Source organism: Falco cherrug, chromosome 10, assembly GCF_023634085.1.
Source record: "Falco cherrug isolate bFalChe1 chromosome 10, bFalChe1.pri, whole genome shotgun sequence".
NCBI lineage: Eukaryota > Metazoa > Chordata > Aves > Falconiformes > Falconidae > Falco > Falco cherrug.
The window spans coordinates 26198253-26217843 of NC_073706.1; the positions used below are offsets into that span (position 1 = coordinate 26198253).

The 19591-nt window shown below is 34.7% G+C and overlaps 1 protein-coding gene across 1 annotated transcript in view; it reads right to left on the reverse strand.

Annotated features, from left to right (window-relative positions):
• The window catches only part of CCDC73 (coiled-coil domain containing 73), a 102304-nt gene that overhangs the window by 28149 nt on the left and 54564 nt on the right, over positions 1–19591 (reverse strand). Inside the window, 7 exon segments of the mRNA XM_055722565.1 lie at positions 607–686; positions 3496–3631; positions 10272–10310; positions 12380–12454; positions 14338–14373; positions 15153–15224; positions 18095–18166. Coding sequence (XP_055578540.1) covers positions 607–686; positions 3496–3631; positions 10272–10310; positions 12380–12454; positions 14338–14373; positions 15153–15224; positions 18095–18166 — 510 coding nt within the window.

Below are 19591 nucleotides of genomic sequence, written 5' to 3' on the forward strand. Positions count from 1 at the left end.
ATTCTTCCCACCATTACATATGCTTAAGAGTGCAACTCAGAAGCGTACCTGGCAAATACCAGTTTCTGAATAGAAAAGGGCAGAAAAGAGCTTAATGGCCAGGCAACTTCTTTGTCCATAGTATCACTGTTAGCTAATGTCTCAGTTCCCCTGTCACAAAATTCTCCCATTTCTGATGAACATTCAGTTACACTTTTTATCCTACATTCAAGCTACCTGCTTGCTTCTATGACAACTACTCTTCAATGTTCTATCCCTCTTTGACTAAACTGAAACACCATTGCTACCTTTCCATATGAGATGGGAGAAGCAATGAGAACACAGCGCAGCAGAGTAAGAGAGGCTGCTAATAATTAACAAGAAATAAGTAGGACACTATAAGGTAAATAAAAATTCCCAAGTTACAGAAATTACTCAGAGCTGCTCCAATTTTAATTGTCATTCATCTGAAGTATCTGTGCACAACAAGGAAGCATAGCCCAATGTAGCCATTAGTTATAGAAAGAAGAACAGTTCTGCTGCTTGTCCACTACTTCTATTCTACGGTAGCTTGTAGAAGTCCCAAAGAATCCCAGATATACATTCAGAAATGCATACTATACTTACTTCCTTCAGATTACTTATTTCAGTCTCTTGTCTTTTATTCACTGATGTTAGCTTCTTATTAAGCTGTACTGCTTCCTGTACTTAAAACAGAAGATAAAACAGGTAAATAAATAGTTTCATATTTGAATGAATATTTTATAACTGCAATGTATGTGTATCAAATTTATAAAATAATTAAACATCTTTATGGAAAGAAGACGACTGAAAATATGACTCAACTACTTTCTCTGTACAGTGTGATACTACACTGGAGGATGACACAGGTGGTACCAGTTGTTCTATACGTCAAATGACTTTTCAGTATGTTGGTCTGCCTTTTTTAAAATTTATTTGTAATTTAATTTTTAGTGTCATTTGATGTCGCTTTATTAAGATCATTTATCTGTGAACTTTTAATCTTAGTTTTGTTTAACTAAAGCTTTGCTTGAAATTTTCTGATGAGTTTACTTTCAGAGGAACACAGAACATAACGCAGCACAGAAATTCACATAACTGAGTTAACAGATGTACAGAGTTATATGCATACAGGACATGGAAGACTGCAAACAGCAGAGGATAATGGAGAAGAAAACTCTAGGAATAATCTCTGCCCCTTTTAAAAGGGAAGGGAATTCTCTCTTAGACTTTATTGAGGCCAAGATATTACTGGAAAATTGCTGGAAGTTTCACAATGAAAAGCTGAAGATATTCACTGGTCCCTGTACTTTTTCAGTCACCTCTATTCAACCTTAGTATTTTAATCCTCTCAGGTCTCTCTTCAGCCTTTTCTATTCCCTGTTTCCTCTTCATTCAGTCCTAATCTTTTTTCTTTTTTTTTCTCAAAAAGCTTCTGGCACAACACTTGAATAAAGAACTCTAGACACTCCATCACACCCAGAAAGTCCTTTCCTTTTCTGTTAAAGATGATAAGTGTCATGGAAAACGATGGACGACAGGCTTACAATGCAATAAGCAGTTTTGCAGTTTTATGTGTGAATTTGTGCTTAACAAATGAAAATACTTAAGAATGTAACACATATCTTCTGATACAACTTAGAAAAAACCCCACGGAAACAAGCAAACAAAATGTGGTAAAATTGTGTCTTTCAACAAGAGTCATGTTCACTCTCTAGCTTTAAAATACTAATACTGGGACATTGGTTAGGCAATAAAGTTTTAGATTTACAACAAATTGTGGTATTTTCCCATACAGCACTGTTAAAACATCAATTTTCACTTTCTTGTTTCCCTACGTACTGCTTTAATACAGCAGATAAAGAACAACAGTTTACAGATTTAAACAATTTACATAAAAAACGGCTTGTAGATTTTCTGCCTGACTTTTCCACTGACTGCAGTTTCTTGTTCAGAATTTACAAGTTACCTACATGCCCATTGCATATCTTACTGCAATGCAAATCGAATTCTTTCTGCAGTAAAAGACACACTGGAGTAAAACTGGTGAATAGATTGGCTTCTGGAATAGAAGTTTGTAACATATTTAATCTTGTCTAGAGGTTGATTTTGAAATTACTCATAAATATAAGTAGAAACATGGCAAAAAGCATTTATATATGCTTCAAATAGTGTAAATACTGAAAGTAAATATTATTTCTCCATGAAATTGCAAGAAGACTTTTCTGTATAGAAGAGTCGCACCCAATATAAATAAAAAGGAAAACACAGGAATGTTTTCTGTTATTTTTAATATTAAATATTAGCCTATTTTAAAAAATGGAATACAAAAAGGTATCGAGGTATTGATACATCACAAATAGACATAGAACATGTTACCAAGTTATTCAAACTTACCTGAAAAGATATTTGATTTCAGGCAGAGAAAACCCAAACTTACAAGCTCTGGTATTTGAGAATGTGTTGGTGTTTTGGGCTGTGAGGTTTTTTGTTTGCTTGCAGGTTTTTGTTTGTTTGTTTTGAAATATACAAATACTTCTCCCTTTCCTTGAAAAAACAATACTTATTTTTATTTACATGCTGTGTATGTGTTTACACGGATGAAAACTTCAGGCACACAAAACAATCTGCAAGTCCATATTCTACACATACACTGTGATGTTTGCATAGAAATCTTTTACTTTGTTATGAGAAACAAAGATTTCTCTCTCAAATTAATAGGTACAAAACTTCATTTAAATGAGGTACTTTTATTTTACAGATAAAAATATATATTTATATAAAAGTACGTGGAATAATATTTCTGTGTATTAGTAGTTTCACAAATAATTCTGTTATGTTTCATCACATGAATGGGGATATGGTAAAGATGTGTAAAGCTTAAATAGACGTAGTGAGAATCTACATAACAATGATAACTGCATAAAATTACTCATACCACCCTATTAATTTACTGGTTTTAAGATGTTATATTTGTGTACAAGAAAACAATTTTTATTATTTCATTAATGTTTTCTGTCCATTTTGCAATATTAAACCTACTTTTAAAAGGCTTTATTTTCCACTATTTGCTAATTCCTTTACTTTCAACCTCTCATTTGAGCTGGTACAGCTGTTTAAGTTGATTATGCTGAATGGCAACAGGAAACTGATCCAAATTAAGTGTAATTTATTTTTTTTTAAAAGGGTGGGTCTGCTGCTGGATTGTTTTGAACACAAATCAGCTCCTTGCTATAATTTATATGCAGTCACACACACAACTGCAGTAGTGTATCAACAAATTGCAGAAGAGGTACAGGGCCTGTGCTGCTTAACCTGGCATTGTCACAGAAAGAAACACTGAGGAAGCTACTGAGGTACAGTAATTGTCAGTTGTTCTATTTGATGCTTGGCACAGGGGAGCTGATGTTTTTTCTGAATTGTCAGGTTTCTCCAACTCGGAGTTTTCGATACACAGCAAAAACAAATGCTGGAGGACATTTAAGACATACATACCACTGTGCTCTAGTTTTCCATGAACACCTTTTATGATTCCAAACTGACACGCAAGAGTGGCATAACACCTCTCAACTTCATTCAGTTTCTTATGATGCTCCTCTTTTGCTGTTAAGTGCATCTGTAATTTTTGATCCTGTTAGAAACATAAATGAAGCACCTGCTTAACGACAGTAACTCGTATGTATAAATCAACTCTCCCAATGCTTTTTAATGTAATAGCATACATGCTGAGACACAATATCTCAGTTGTCTATTTCATATCTAATGATCAATTCCCATTTCCAAATAGCACCCCATACCAAAGACCTTCACCTGTGTGTTAGATTATCAAAAAAAAGCACTTTAGCATATTTCATTAAGTTGTCCCATGTATTTAGGAGAACTTTCATGTAAACATCTGCAGTATTGTATTAACTGTTTTCAAATCCTGGTGTCAAGTTTTCCTTTGTTATGTGATGTAAACACGTTATTTAATCTGCCATTGTACTGTGAACATAGCCTAACATGCTAATGCTGCCTGTGGTTTACACTCATCCTCCTGTGCTACCACTCAGTACAGCATTACATTCTCATATTCCTTTGATGTATGATGTCCATGCAGTTTAATGCAGTTCCCACCCTACCTCAGTTATTCAGATTGGGGCTGTACCTGCCCACATCTTTGGCTGCAGATTCAAAACGATACAGCAGCTTCAGCAGCAATATATTTGTACCTCGTTGCCCTGGCTGCTTATTTGTTCCTTCTCTAGTATTAAACCAAATATATCATGCTCTCAGGTCACAGCAATGCAACAAAATATGGGGCCCAATTAAAAACTCTAGATAGCTTAAATCACAGCTCCCACAACCCGTTTGTTGTCTCAGCACCTTGACGGAGGAGCACAGGGCAGAAACAAGTAAGTGGCTGGAGGCAGGTAAGAGTAGGATCTCCTTAAACTTTGGCAACAGTGCTAGCACATGCATCATGAAAATAAAGCCTACAAATGTTTATGGTCTCCTGTTACATAACAGAAGCAATTTCTGATGCAAACAGTGTTCAGTCTGCTTTGTAAAGCCACTAGTAAAAGTACTGTCTTTCTTTATGGTCTTAAACGCTTTCCAGCATAACATGGTTTTAATTAACAAGGAAAACTTGTTACGCCATATTGCAATACAAATGCAAACAAAAGTAGTGGGCTTTTTTCAATACAGCATTGTTCAAAGTATAGGGCCAGTATGATGACCAAGGGATTTGAGCACCTGACATGCACAGAGAGGCTGGGGGAGCTGTGACTGTTCAGCCTGGAGAAGAGGTGACTCTGGGGGATGTGATAAATGTGTATACATACTAGGGGAGGGGGCAATAAAGACAACAGAGCCAGACTCCTCTTAGTGGTGCCCACTGACACAGAGTGAAATACAGGAAATTTCACTTAAACCCGAGGGGGGGAAAAGTTATTGTATGGGTGGTCGAACATTGGAACAGGTAGCACAGACAGGCTACAGAGTCTATCTGTGCAGATATTAAAACACCTGACTAGACATGGCTCTGTGCACCCAGCTCTAACTGAGCCTGCTTTGAGCAGGGCAGGGTCAGACTAAGCCATCTCCAGAGATGTCCCGCAGCCTCATCCATTCCAGTTCTGGGATTTTTAAAAATGACACAGAGCAATGCCAATTAGGAGAGAAAATTTGTGCATTTGACAAACCTAAATAAAGATTTTCAATATACTTGCTGAAACACAGAAGTGCATCAACTAATTCTAAAGAGTGGTGGTGACTGATTTAAATTAGTGAAACTAGTGCAGATTCATTCCCTGTGCTTCCCAGGAAAGTGTAAGTAACCTTTTACTGAGTAATTATTAATTCCTCAGTATCAATTATCAGATGTAGCATCTTGAAATTTGATGAATTCACTTCTACTTTAAGATTATGTATCAGGAAGGGGGGGGCACATTCTAACTACTTTTGTACATTCTAACTACTTTTGTAAGCATCTAACACTGTATTTTTATTTCTGTTAACATATTGGCCCAAGCAGTATCTTATTGCTATGAACCCACATGGTCATTAAGTAAAAAGTATAAATTTAACGAATTTTACCAATCTCTCCCTTGTATTGTGAAGGAGTGATTGAAAATACATGTTCACAGGAAACTATATTCAGTGACACGTGCACTTTTTTTAAAAGTTATTATATTTTTTTCATATACACTAAGTTTTTTGTGTTCCTCTTTATACTGTATTATTGTTAATAGCTTTTTAAGTATCATTTTGTCAATTTTTCAATTAATTTTCTCTGAAGAGAGTGCGATAAATTAATCCCTCAGAAAAGATATGCATGTATTTAGACACCTAATCTATTTATAATCTACAATAGAGTAACACAGCAACTAAAATTAATTGGGCCAAACTCATTCCTGTGTGTAAATTTCAAGTTGCACAAGGACAAATCTGGCCCAGTCTCTGTCTTCTGCAAGGCTCCATTTCCATACAGTAACAAATGCAATACATGTCCAAGCATCAGAGGATAATAAAAGCTGATAGTAATCAAAAGAAATGACCAACATAAGGCTAGCAAAACAGAATATACAATACAAATTTCTCATGTTTTATAAGGTATGAAATTAAATACACTACAGCAAATGGAAAGTCATAATGGAAGCATTGGCAAAGAAACACCACCACTTACAGAATCACTACAAGGAATGTAGGTTGTGAATGCTCGTATACTTCCTCTTTTTCTTAATCATAAGTAAACTGTTGAAGACCTGTGCTTAACTAACACTAGGATGTAGATATTATAACAACAACAACAACAAAAAAAAAAAAGGGAAAGTTATATTTGTTTTTCCTGACAGTCATTTAGGTATATTTATTCTGAGAGATTAACGAACAGGGAGGCACTGCTAATCTGAGTCTCAAACAAGTTGTGGCAAGATCTGACTTTTTTGCACTGTCTTTTATATGGATTTTTCTTAGCCTTCTCCCAATTTCTTTCTTAAGTCAGCAAGACAATGTTAGTCCCTCCTCCTCACTAGAAAAGTAGAAATATACTTTAGTTATTTTCCAGGGCTCTTTCCAGTGAGAAAAGTAATCAGCCTGCTATATCCTCAAGAGTTTTATTAAGAGCTTACCACTTGCCTAAATATGATTTTTGATGACAAGCTGCACTCCAGGCTTAGTGCACAGTAAAATAAAAGCCTGAGCATGTGATTCTTCTGCTCACAGTGAAATGGTCTGAAAACATTCTTCCACAGAAGACAATCAAGAAACACCAGGAGACACTGTAGGACAGGGAGGGTATGACCCTGGAGCTGGAGTAAGACCCACAGAATCTTGGTGGTTCTTCCTAATGTCTGATACTGCAAGAACAGGAATTATTGCCCTGCCCTCCACCAGTAATAAAGATAAGCTGGGATGGGGAGTGGAACTGATTGTGGCCATATGGTTTGTTGAGGCACAATGATTTCTTGGTGGAACTAGAGCAGAGAAATAGCTCAGGGTCAGGTAGGTGACTGGAGGAAGACAAAGAGGGAATTGCTCATATCTCAAAGATATTCTGGAAATTGAGCCACTACTCAGAGTGACTCAGTGAAGCAGAAGGTGGTAATCGGGAGGTGAAAGTGTCAGAGAAACAAAGATGTAACGGCACGGAGACCTAGGGCAAGAGCATGTCAAAATTATGCCAAGGGTTACCAATTGCAAATCTTTAAAATACGAAGATTTTTCCACAATAGTTCCTTCAGTTGCCACCATTTTTCTACTTAAAAATAATTATTTTTAATTTATACTGTATCACTGCCCTCCCACTGTATTTTTAAGCAACAGAGTATAATTACAGGCAAATTCCTAAAATATATGGAAGGGAAATAAAAATAACATTCCTATCTTAGATTATTAAGAGAAAACCAACATTTAAAAGTACATTTACTTAACATTTTACAGCAATTAATTTTTCATTAATTTGGCCACTACTTCTATATTAGAAAACTAAATGGTGGCAGAGAAGCTCTCAGGAAAGGCCTATACCATTTTAAAAATATCCCTGACACATTTTGGCCTTTGCCAAGCAGTACTCATGCAAGCAGCTCCTGGGCACAGTTCAGGAGGCTGCTGAGAACAATGCGGGTTATCTGGATGCAGCTCCCCTCTTTTTTGAGGAGTAGTAGAGTTTAATGAACCTAGACCATTTCATATCACTTGACTGCAGCTCCATTAAATGATCTCACAAACGTAGTTTACAATATAAACAGTCAGCAAGTGAAATTAGACTAATTACCAGTCATTCAAAGAGGCAGTCACTCCATCTACTTTACTCACTAATATTGATGCACCTTGTAGAGAGGGGATGTCTCTCCTTTGACTATACAGATATCTTGCACTCTAAATTTGCTCTTCTGAACTGCACACAAGATTTGATCTATAAACGAGCCAACACTAGCCTTAATCTCATTCTTGTCTTTTTTATATTTTAGCACCAAGATATATATTTAAGATTTAGGTACTGCAGAAGACAAATAACTCTAAATGCTCACTCTCTCAGAGATGCCCAGGATCAGACAATGCTAGTTAACAAGGGAACACATGAACAGATGCTACACCTGAGTTCTAGCATTCTTCATTGTATCACCTGCCAGGAAGTTAATGAAGGAGGAAACCAAGACCTGACCAAGGCCATTTTCCTCCAGTTATTTCTTTATTTCAGCAGCAAAAAAAATAGCACAATACAGAACCCATATTCAGGCATATTCCGTCAAGACAACTAGCTTTGTAGTAATCATCCTGTAGCCGCCTGACTGCATGAGTGCTACTATGCACTTGCAGTGAGGTGCAAAGTGACTACATCACACACAATAATCAACACTTTTACAATGGAAACAAAGGAAAGATGGAAGAAAAATGAATCCTTTATTTCTTTGTCTCTATACAGTCTATCAGTATGAAACAACAAAATATGCTAGAATTTTGGAATAGCGGATATCAGCACTGAAGTTTTCACATAAACTCAACTGGATAGCATGCTAAAATATGATGTATATGCAAAATACTAACACTGCATATACTAGACTAAAAAAACAGAATTAAAGGAACAAAACCAGAAAAAAATGCTGCATCAGTAAAGGGGTGCTCAACCCCAGCACACACGAAAGCTACTTTACTGAATGGCAGGGCTTCTAAAGTGCCAGATATAAACTAAACAGCACACCTGCTTACTTCCAAAACACTGGCCAAGGCATGATCTAATTTGTCTTAAACAAACTTAAAACTAAAATAGAAATGGGTCTCAAACAAATTAATGGTTTGGAATTTCATCCATTTACTTTTAAACATTTTGCTATTTGTGATAACTGACTGCAAGTCTACATGGGCTACTACTACTTTGATCCCTAGAACACCCTTTTATTTCAGTGCAACTACTCAGAGAGTGAAGTTGATAGAATTTGATCTGGTCTCAAATTGTATTAGCCTGCTACTGCATAAGGTTGTAGGAAAGAATTAATTTCTGTTTACCTTGCATATTTTTATTTTCATCATTTCATATCAGACCATCTTCTATAAATACAGCCAAACCATATATTATGTTTAGTGCTACATGCAAAATAAGATTTCTAATATCTTGTCCCCGCTGAATAGCACTTTTAATAATACTCTGTATCAAAGTCACAGTACCCCAATGTTTTAAAAATAGTCAAATAATCAATTATTGAAAAGTTTATAAACATAAGGAAAGGAAGATATTCAAGCAGCACAGATGCATTTCTAGCTTACAGAAAAGGTGTTGTGATTTAAATATTCTCATTCATATGGAAGACTGAACTTGAAAGTTATGAAAGGAAGGTAATATGTAAAATGACCTAAATGTAAGTTCAATATTTTTTTATATTTTAAACATGTTTTTACATCAGATGCATTTTAAGAATAAATACAAGTTAAGAGTGAAGTAAGATAAAACACATTTATGTTGCCTTTGATCTTTAACTTGTAGCCTTATCTCCCAGGTCAGAGGGCACATTATTCAATTTCACCATATTTTGTGTAAAACCACTGTAGCGTTGAAGATGACTTTCAGTACAAATGTCATGGTACTTAAAGCTAAACTGGACGCTAGTTTTTTGAGCTTCTTAATTAAAATCACAGTTTGTAATGGTCTGACAATATTATCTTTACTCTTTCCAGTTGAGCAGCAGAATTTTCACAGCATTTATTCAATCAAGCTTAGCAGTTGTTCTGCAGCTCACTCTTTCACTTCCTAAAACAGACAACAGGGTTCAGAGCAACTCTGCTGTCACTCTGTATAAATTTATTCTCTGTGTCAAAGGGTGTAAGCTGGACTGGATGAAATCTAAACTGTTCAGGGGAACTGATGTTAAGAAGTAATTCTGAAGAGTGAAAAAAAGGGTGAGAGGGAAAACATCAGTTTTTCTCAAAAACAAAACTAAAAACTGCTTGGAATTCTCTACTACTTCTTTGAGACAAATATGCTAAATGTTATAAGAGTAACATAATTACCTTATTCAAATCTAATCTAGAAAGGCAACAAATGAACCAATTGTACTTTAATTCAGGGAGAAAAAAATCCACATGCTAAACAGCAGCTATCACACTATAAAAATCTGAAGATGTTGTATTTGAAAGTTTTTCAGATTCAAAGCTGGTACCACCTCTTTTGGTTATTTGTAATAATTATCACATATCACTTAACAGTTGGTTAGTATTTGCATTATACTCTAAGCAGATATTCTCTTTTCTTAAAAGCTGTTCCTTATTTTTTACTTTTATTAATTTCTTACCATTTCGTTCAGTTTCTTTTGTAAAGTGTATTTTGAAATCTGTGAAATGAACAAGAGATTCATTAAATTGTGGCTATGTTTTTTTAATGTCAATCTGCATTTTCATACCTACAATTTAATTGCATTTATTGCCCATCCAATACAGTAATACTGGGTTCGAATTAATGATTACACTATTTCTTTTATTATTATATTCAATTTACAAAATTTCAATTCAATATTTAAATGATGTAAAAATTCTTTACACAAATTGTTACTAGAGGAGTTTTGAAAAATGCATAAAACCTTGTGTTTTCTGAGATGTATCAGAAAAATAACATGTAAATGGACTACAGTCTGTAAACTAGACTCTTAAAAATAACCAGAGAAGAAAACAGAGATAGAAATGAAAGTATTCCTCAAGTCCTAGAGGAATGTAAGTGTGTTCCCTGTTGGAAAAAAGAATTCTCGGTAGATATTCTAAATGGCGGCATACAAAGACACATTGTACCAGTCTTGCATGCTTTAATAATATAAGACTGACATTTGAAGTCATCAACACTATTTCTCATACACCACTGACATCAGAGAATTTTAACTTGTATAATACTTAAGATTGCAAGAGCTTTAGTCTCTATATCTCTTAGAACGTTTAAAGAAACATCAACAATGTCTAGGGGGGGAAAAAAGAAATGTCAAAGAACCCTGTGTGTAAATCTTACACAGAAAATACTATTTCTAGGGAAAAAAAACCAACAATCTAAGCCTAGAAAACAATAATTTTAAGGTAGAATTTTGGCTCTCCTGGATAGATAAGGCTACAGAACCAAATTAGAAATTCCTCACTCTTATTTTAGGCTGATTTCCAAACAAATTTTTCTGGGTCCACAGATTCATTGCGACCTCCTGCTTCCTCAAGCCACAGCAGAATTTCCTAGATCTGAACTATACTGCTACAAAAATATTTGGGGTGTGAACATTAAACTTTTAATATTAAGCTTTTTTTTAAATTTCTGTTTTATCTTACAAAAGAAAAGCCAGTGGAATCTTTCATTATCCTTGCTGTCCACATACTATGCTCAGCAAGCCATGGAGGGATGTTCTCCATCATCTGTGCTATGCCAAGGTTTGATCAAGGCAACAAAACCCTTACAGCTATTGCACAGGAGGCTGGCCATGGGAATAAATTTCTTTTGCCCCTAAAATACCTTCAGTGTTAACTAAATTATTAAACAGTCTGATACCAGGTAAATGCATCCCATTATAAGAGAACATTAATTGGAACCAAACATGTTGCAAAAGAATGGGTAATAATCCATTATAACCATTTTGTTTTCAATAGAATTATTATCCCACTTAGTTTGGGGTAGAAAAAAATTAGTTCCTGGCAATACCTGAAATCTGGCAATGCATTACAATGCTAGTGCTCTTCTGTGTTGAGTTCTACTCTTTTAATCCATTTTCAACATACCTGCCTTGGTCTTTAAAATAAAACCAAAGACTAGCTACATCTCTATGTCTTCCTTTATTTCAAGTAACTGAATCACAGTCACAACTGCTCCAACACCATGTAACAACACAAAATACAATATAGAAATAAAACCAAGTGGTACCAGGGTAAATTGTGTGTTTATCTGACAATTTTACTGACAAGCAGGCATTGGAAAGCCATGGATTAAGCAACAAATACAGAAACCTTCTAGTGAAACCAAGGAAAATAATGAAAAACACAGGTACCACTGTGAGCCGGAGGCCTAGTGTAAATTCTTGTTTCTCTTTGGAAGTCCAAACCCAGTATTTCCAGGCAGTTGAGAAATAAGAAGACAAGAATAGAAAAAAAGACTATGGAAATGAAAAAATGCACATTTCACATGCTATTTGGATTTTTACTGAGTCTGCAGATCTTCTGGAGGAAAAGAACTTTAGGAGGAAGGCTGACTTGAAGTAGTCTTGACACTGAAGGTTAGAACAGAAAGTCAATGTTGGAAAGGGAGATGTACATGTACTAAAAAGATTGAATAAGGCAGCCTTAAAAACCCTCTTAAAACAACTATGCTTACCAGTGAAAAAACCTAAAACCAAAACACTTGCGTAGCAAGGGAAGTTATTTAACAAAAATAGTAATTTACCTGTAACGCTTTTAAGGCTTCTTTCAGTCCATCAATTTCTTTTTCTTTTGTTTCCACCGCAAGTTGATATTTTCCCTTTCAACAAAAGTGGTACTTCAGGATTTGGGCAGAATAAATGCTTAGGGACATGGTTTAGTGGTGGACTTGGCAGTCCTGGGTTAACGAGTGGACTTGAGGATCTTAAAGGTCTTTTCCAATCTAAATGATTCTATGATTTACAACAAATTTATCAACAAGAATGTTACAAAAATAAAGCACTACTCTGCTATGACAGAACAATTCATAGATGAAAACAGGTGAAAATTCAGCTAAATATTTTTAAAATGTACATATATATTGCTATAAAAAGAAAAGTGAAAACATGATAGTATATTTTCATCACTTATGACTAGCCAGCAAGTTTAAAATTTTTCTGTTCTGGGAGAGACAAGCCTGACAAGTGCAGAATTAATGTTACTTCAGTTTAGAATAAAGATACTAAATAACAAAGAAAATATCAGGTAAATCCATTTTATTATCTGCTGTAGCAGGGTCTTCACAGAAAAAACTTTCTCAGTTTTTCCAACCCACGGAAGATTAAACCATAATCTGTTATCACTAGAATTACTAAACACATGCAAGCCTAAAATATTTTATATTTTTATATTGATATAAAAAGATATAAACACCCTTAAATATGTATATGAATGAAGTCAAAGGACTTCAGTGAAATTAAATCAGGTAAGAATCTTGGGCAGCAATCAATACAATGGAGAGCAGAATCTGATATCTCTGAAGATATCAGAGAACACACCAGGGAAAACAAATGCAACCATTCAACCACCCCTGTGTGTTCTAGTTGTTTCTGACATTGTGCTGTCTGTGCAATCCCCTGAAACCACCTTGATGAATAAAAGTACATATAATGTAAATTGGAGCAAAAATTATTCTTTGTATTCAAACTCTGTCCTGAAGCATTACAGTTTAATTTATTCTTTCAGTTACTTTGTTAAAAAGCACTGAAAGTGCTATTCAATTCAATGGAAGCACTTAGAGAACAAAAAAATAATCAGCACACAGTTTAATTCTGAAACAGTAGATGTCACAGAAAATACAAGTCAGGGACTACTACATAGGTGTGGACAAACAGGGTGTCTCAAAACAAAAACAAAAAAACCCCAACCTCCAAATGCAAGCAAGAAAATAACTAAACCAGATAATATAAATGCGGTAAACCAAGTTTACTTTGATATACTTTCAAACCAATTTTACCAGTTTGCAAATTTCTGTGCAAGTTCTTAGGAAACATATAGCATACTCATCCATTGCATCTTAATCACTAGGAAATTTAAGTGAAGCAATAGAGTCCGCATGCAGACATTCATTGACTTCACTGTCTGAAACAGGCTCCTAGTGTATCAAATGCAAATCTTTTATTCAGAAGAGGAAGCAGGCACTCAGCTTGGCATAAAAACCTTATGTAGTTAAGAAAAATCCCATAAATTCATGCTTAAGTATATCTTACTTCAGTTTAGTTCAAGTTCCTTAGGAGATCAGCTCAGGTAAGTCAGTAAAAGCCCTATTAAAATCTTCTTTTACTAAACAAGTTAAAATCGTTATTTTTCACTAGTTCGTGGTAAAAGGCTCATGATGATTTGTACCAAACCCCCAAAACAAAGTAAATATTGCATAGCTTCAGTATAGAACTATCAAAGAACACTTTTACCGAAACTGATTTTTATCATAAGCAGATTTTAAAGTGACATTTCACAAGTAAAGTTCTGTAGAATATAAACAAAAACCCCAAAGTAATATAGGCTATAAGGAAATTTATTTTGCAAAGGCCATATTGAGAAAAATAATGTAATTGTAATATACTTAGTTTATACTTAGAACATATTTGATAAGAAAATTATAATGCCATACAAATTGTGTGCTTCATTGGATGACAAGTAACAAATAATTGTAATGCAGAGTACCTTTTCTTCCTCCATGGCAAAGATTCTTGCCTGTAACTTGATTGTCAGTAGCAAAAAAAAAAAACAAAAAACAAAAAACAAATCAACACTGCGCATGAGATTAATCTTATTCATGCAACTTGACAAGACAATATAGTTACATTACCCTGCATAGTGTACTTCCTGGAGGTTTTTTTCTTTAACTATAGCTACCGTAGAGTCACAAACAGCAACCTTGTAAATCACAAATTATTTTTTTCAGGAAGAAAAACCTGTTTAATTTCTTTTTTGTGTGTGATATGACTGTGATGCAGCATTAGTGAAAAATTCTTCATCACCGTATGCAACAGCTTCAGTTCCTATGACTGTTCCCTGCAAGTTCTTTCAGCATTCATATTTGCTGATTATATATTATAGAGAAAAAAACTCACAACCCCAATTTGAAAGACTGAAACACACTTTCAAATGTTGAACAGAATAAGTTATATGGCAGTTCTTTTACAATAGTTTATGAATCTAACCTTGAAGAGTACGTGCCAACTAAGAGATGGGGGGGGGGGGGGAAACAAAACCGATTAAAAGAAGCATTATCTTCTCTAGGAATTTTTTGAAAAATAAAAATGAAAAATTCCTGAAAGCGTGGCTTACTGAGAGGAACTGTCAAAATACAGGCTTTATACTGTGTCTGGAAGAAAGAGAAAGACCTGATTTCTTTGAGCTGTATATTCTAATATTGATATGCAACAAAAAAAATTTTAATACCAACTGATAACTTGCTATTATGCCATCATATTTTAAAATCTCATTGTCAAAGCGAGAAGGCCTTATTTTGCTACCTGTTTTTTAAAAGCTGCCATTGCTTCTTTGTTTTGTTGGTGCAACGTGTCTGTCTGATGCTGCAGAGTTTCCTGCTCATGTGAAATAACAATAACATGTTTAAAATGTTATCTTACAGCAAACGATACACATAGTATTTCAAGAAGAAACCTGTTTCCTTGTCAAATATTTTTAGAAGGATGTGACTGATTAAAAAACACTGAAGACTAAAGAGAGACATTTGTTAACTGGTAATCATCTTTTTGGTAGCAGCTTCTTTTTAATTCATAATGGGTAACAATCCCACATCTGGAATTCAGATTTTTTGTTGCTAAGACTTCTATAAACAGCTCTTACCAATCCTATCAACCCACAGAAGCAATCCAACACCCACTGCCATCTTAAGACAGCATCCTGACCAGTTTCAGGTAGTTATAATAGAATTTTAATTATATTACTTTTAATATCCATTAAAAAGTACAATCCCATTAAAAAGAACAATCTGTTATTCTGTTTTTAGTTAAATTATAGTCATTTGACAAACTACATGAAAGCACTGAAGGAGGGCAGAAAAGACGAAGAATAAGGCAATAGTATAAGATTTTATAATCCTACTGCCTGCTTTACTCTTATCCACAAAAATAATAAACTGAGTTAAAGATGTACTATATAGTTTTTATTTTTGTTATTATTTCATATCATAATCTCATTGACTAATAGTACATGCTGCAAGTTGGAAATATTTAATAACTTTAAGCATCGTGTTCCTATACAAGATAGGAAACCCTCCCTCCACAATTGAGGTGAAGTAATATAGAATATATGTTTGTAGTTCTAGACAATAAAAAATATTAGGTAAAGGTAGTCAAGAGGCTCTGTCCTTGACCTGCTATATAAAAAATATACATAGGTGTTTAGCTAAGAAATATTAGTGTGAAGTAGAAAATGATTAAGTAATAACCGCACAAAAGTAAATATAAATTGAGACTATTAAAGAGAATGACTTGGAGAAAATAAATTGATCATTTGTTTCACATGTATGAAGTCTGATTTTTTCTCCTGCCTTAATTGAGAGTTTTTCAGGCATAAAGGCTGTTCCAAAATTGCTACTTGCTCCAGTAAATTGGTGTTCCTTTCAAGTTCCACAAGTGACAACGGTTGCCCTTTGATACAAGACAAGAATCTGTGGAGGTAAGGTGTTTTGCATTCATGTACATACTCAATTCATTGCAAGATAGGTAGTGAAACTTTTGACTTTGGAACAGGCTGTTCAGGAGGTGGTGGAATTGCCATCCCTGGAAACGTTTAAAAATGTGTCAGTGCAGTGCTTAGGGACTTGGCTTAGTGGTGGACTTGGCAGTCCTGGGTTAATGGTTGGACTCGATGATCTTAAAGGTCTTTTCCAACCTAAATGATGCTATTCTGTTTGGCCTACTCTAGCATTATCGTGGTTTTTTGGTGTTTTTTTTTTTTTTTTGCAAGAGCAGCTACAGTATTCATAAAATGTAGACAAAGATTTGCTTTGAAATTGTAATATTAAATCAGAAACTTGGCTCAAGTCATGTCTTTATTTTAAACTAGTTTGCTAAATTTAAGGTAAAATAAAATATATACTGAATCACAGAAGTGTTGACTGAAAGGGATTCTTGAAGGAAAAAATAGAGCAGAACCTTTAATAAGCCACAGGAAGCTTATTGAACTCCTATTGAGGTCAATATGATTCTGCATTCAGAAGCCATCAGGTCACAAATTCAATTTAAATGTCATACTTAATGTTTCATCTTACTGGACTCTCCAGAATTAGAAACTCGTATTAGCTTGTTGCTTTGAAGTTCCAGAGCTCACATGAAGTTCCTAAAACCTACAACTCATTGTTTGCATCAGTTTTGCCATGTGCCAACGTTAAATGCAAAGTGAAGAAAAAAAATGAGAGTTCGCCTAATGCCTGTAAGTCCCATCTTTTTACTAACAGTAAATTAAATTGCTATTAAGGTCTCAGAATGAATGGAAATCATCCCTTTTGAAGCCAGATTATTAAGAACTGTGATGCTAGGTTAAGAAAAGCAAAGAAGGGTTACAAATTGAAAGCACTGTTGCTTTTACAAATATAAAATGTTTCCTGTTTCTGTGTGCACATATATATCTTTCAGGAAAAAAAAAGCACAGTTAGGATTATTAATTTAAGATGGTTAGGATGAACTTCAAGATGAAATAGTCTTCCTCTACTACTAAGATGTTAAATATCCTCGGATCAAGGATAGAGCTGAAATTATTGTTTTTTCTGTGATCGTAAAATATACAGAGTGAAGCCTTTTATCTTGTGACCTAGTGTCAATGGTCATAGGTTTGATTGTATTAAAGAAGGGAATGGATTTCCTATGAAAGCATAACCTCAGGAGCCCTAACACTAAGAAGAATGTTAGACTTATTTCACTGAAAATTTCACTGTGAGCATTTAAAAGCTGACAAACCACTTTTGAATATGTCTAATGTCTAAGTTTCTGTTTAAAATAATTTTTTGGAAAAACTGTCACTTCCAAAACATTGCAAGTGAAGCAGTTTGTACAACTGCACTGGTACTTGCACTTGCCAAAGCTAAGCATAATACAAGAGAAGCTGCTGCGTAGTTCCCCCCTCCCTAACGTGTCAACATGCCTCATGTTAAGCTAAATGTCTTATTGCTTCAATATTTACATCCCATTTGACTGGAGATTTCCAGTCATGCCAAATATTAGGACGGTTCTCTATCGTTAATCAAATTTCTAGGTTGGGCACAAGCCAAATAAATATAAAAGCTATAGAATTTCATGGCTGGACAATAAACTGTTGGCTACCACATTCTACTATTAGAAATGACAACAGCCTTTAAAAAGGGGAATTGCACTAAATCACAACCCATATTATTATTATATTAAGATTAAATCCCAGCAGTCAAAACACAAAAACCATGTAGGAAAGTTACCTTCTGCCATTCAAGTTCCTGTTTCTCTACAACAATTTTACTTATTTGATCTTCATAATTAATCTGTGTTTCCTAGTTAAAAAACAAAGAAACAAATTTACATAAAACAGTACCTGCAAACTGAACACCAGCATAATCTGTGTATTCATATTCTTCTTCCTTTACAGTCCAGTACATACAACAGCATGTGCCTACACACAACACAGCAAAAAAGGGCACAAAAGTTCTCTGGATGTGGTAAAATAGGAGATGAGTTTAGCTGTTCTAGCCAGAAAATTTGCAGAATAACCAATTTAGATTGAAGTGCATAGCAGAGGATTAGGAGCTAGGATTATAGCTCTCAATTATCAGGAATAGTTCCCTCTTCATACATATTTTCCTATGCATCTTACAACAAAACCAGACACCAGGGGAATAAACCAGATGACTTCACTGCTAAAAACTTACTGAATATTCTGATGAACAGAGTCAAAATACTGAGATGAACAGAAACTCAGCAAGCTGCAAGAAGTGCTTAAAGAAACAAGCGTAGTCAATGATACAGATAATCATGGTTAGTAAGTCAGAATCTTTGGGACATCTTAATTATTCAACTCAAAGCATTTGAATCTTTATTCTTTTTGATGTCTCCCAGGGAAAACGAAAAGTTTGTGTCAGCAATTACTTCTGTTATGGAAAAAGTGAAATATTTATCATAACCTTCTGTGCCAAGAAGCCTCCTGACCTACCAGATGAAAGTAAGAAGAGAAGTCATGGAAAATCAGCACTTTCTGATTACATGAACTACCAGAAGAAAAATCTAAGAACATAATTAAAGTCTGAGGTTTCAGTCACAATCCAGAAGACATACTAGTAACAGAAAGGTACATTAGATCTCTTGTTCTTGGCAGAAGCACTTTGTTCAAGAATCAAACTATTACTCTGATAATCAGTAAGACTTATGTGCTGACAACCACAGTTGCCAAAAATTTACAGGAATTTCCCTGAAACATTCTGATATTAAAGTCAAATTTTCCTAACTGGAATCAGCTTTCCTTTTGAGCCTAATTCTCATGGGCACTGGCCTTCCTTTACAAATACAATACTCAAAAAAGGAAGAACAGGTTTCCCTATCAAACAGTTAGGACTTCTTGTTAGAACAGTATTTTAGGCTTTTGATGCATATCGTAAGCAATTCACCACTGTCCTGTTATTGTATACAGTCAAAATAATGAATATCCTTTGAAGACCCAGAGACCTACACTGATGTGTTGCTCTGAGCTTCAAAAGGCAAATCTCCCACCTTTTTCTCTGCACACTGATGATCACCTTGAAAATGTGACTACATTAAAGTAAGATGATTTCTCTTTGATGGATTGGTGCGCTAGTAATATTTATTGAGGTTTTGTGTTGGACACACTCCAACAAAGGCCAAGCTAACTGCGAGGGTAAAAGAGTACTCCCAATTCTTGAACCCCAATACTTGAACTGTTCTCTGAATTACTGTATTTATATATT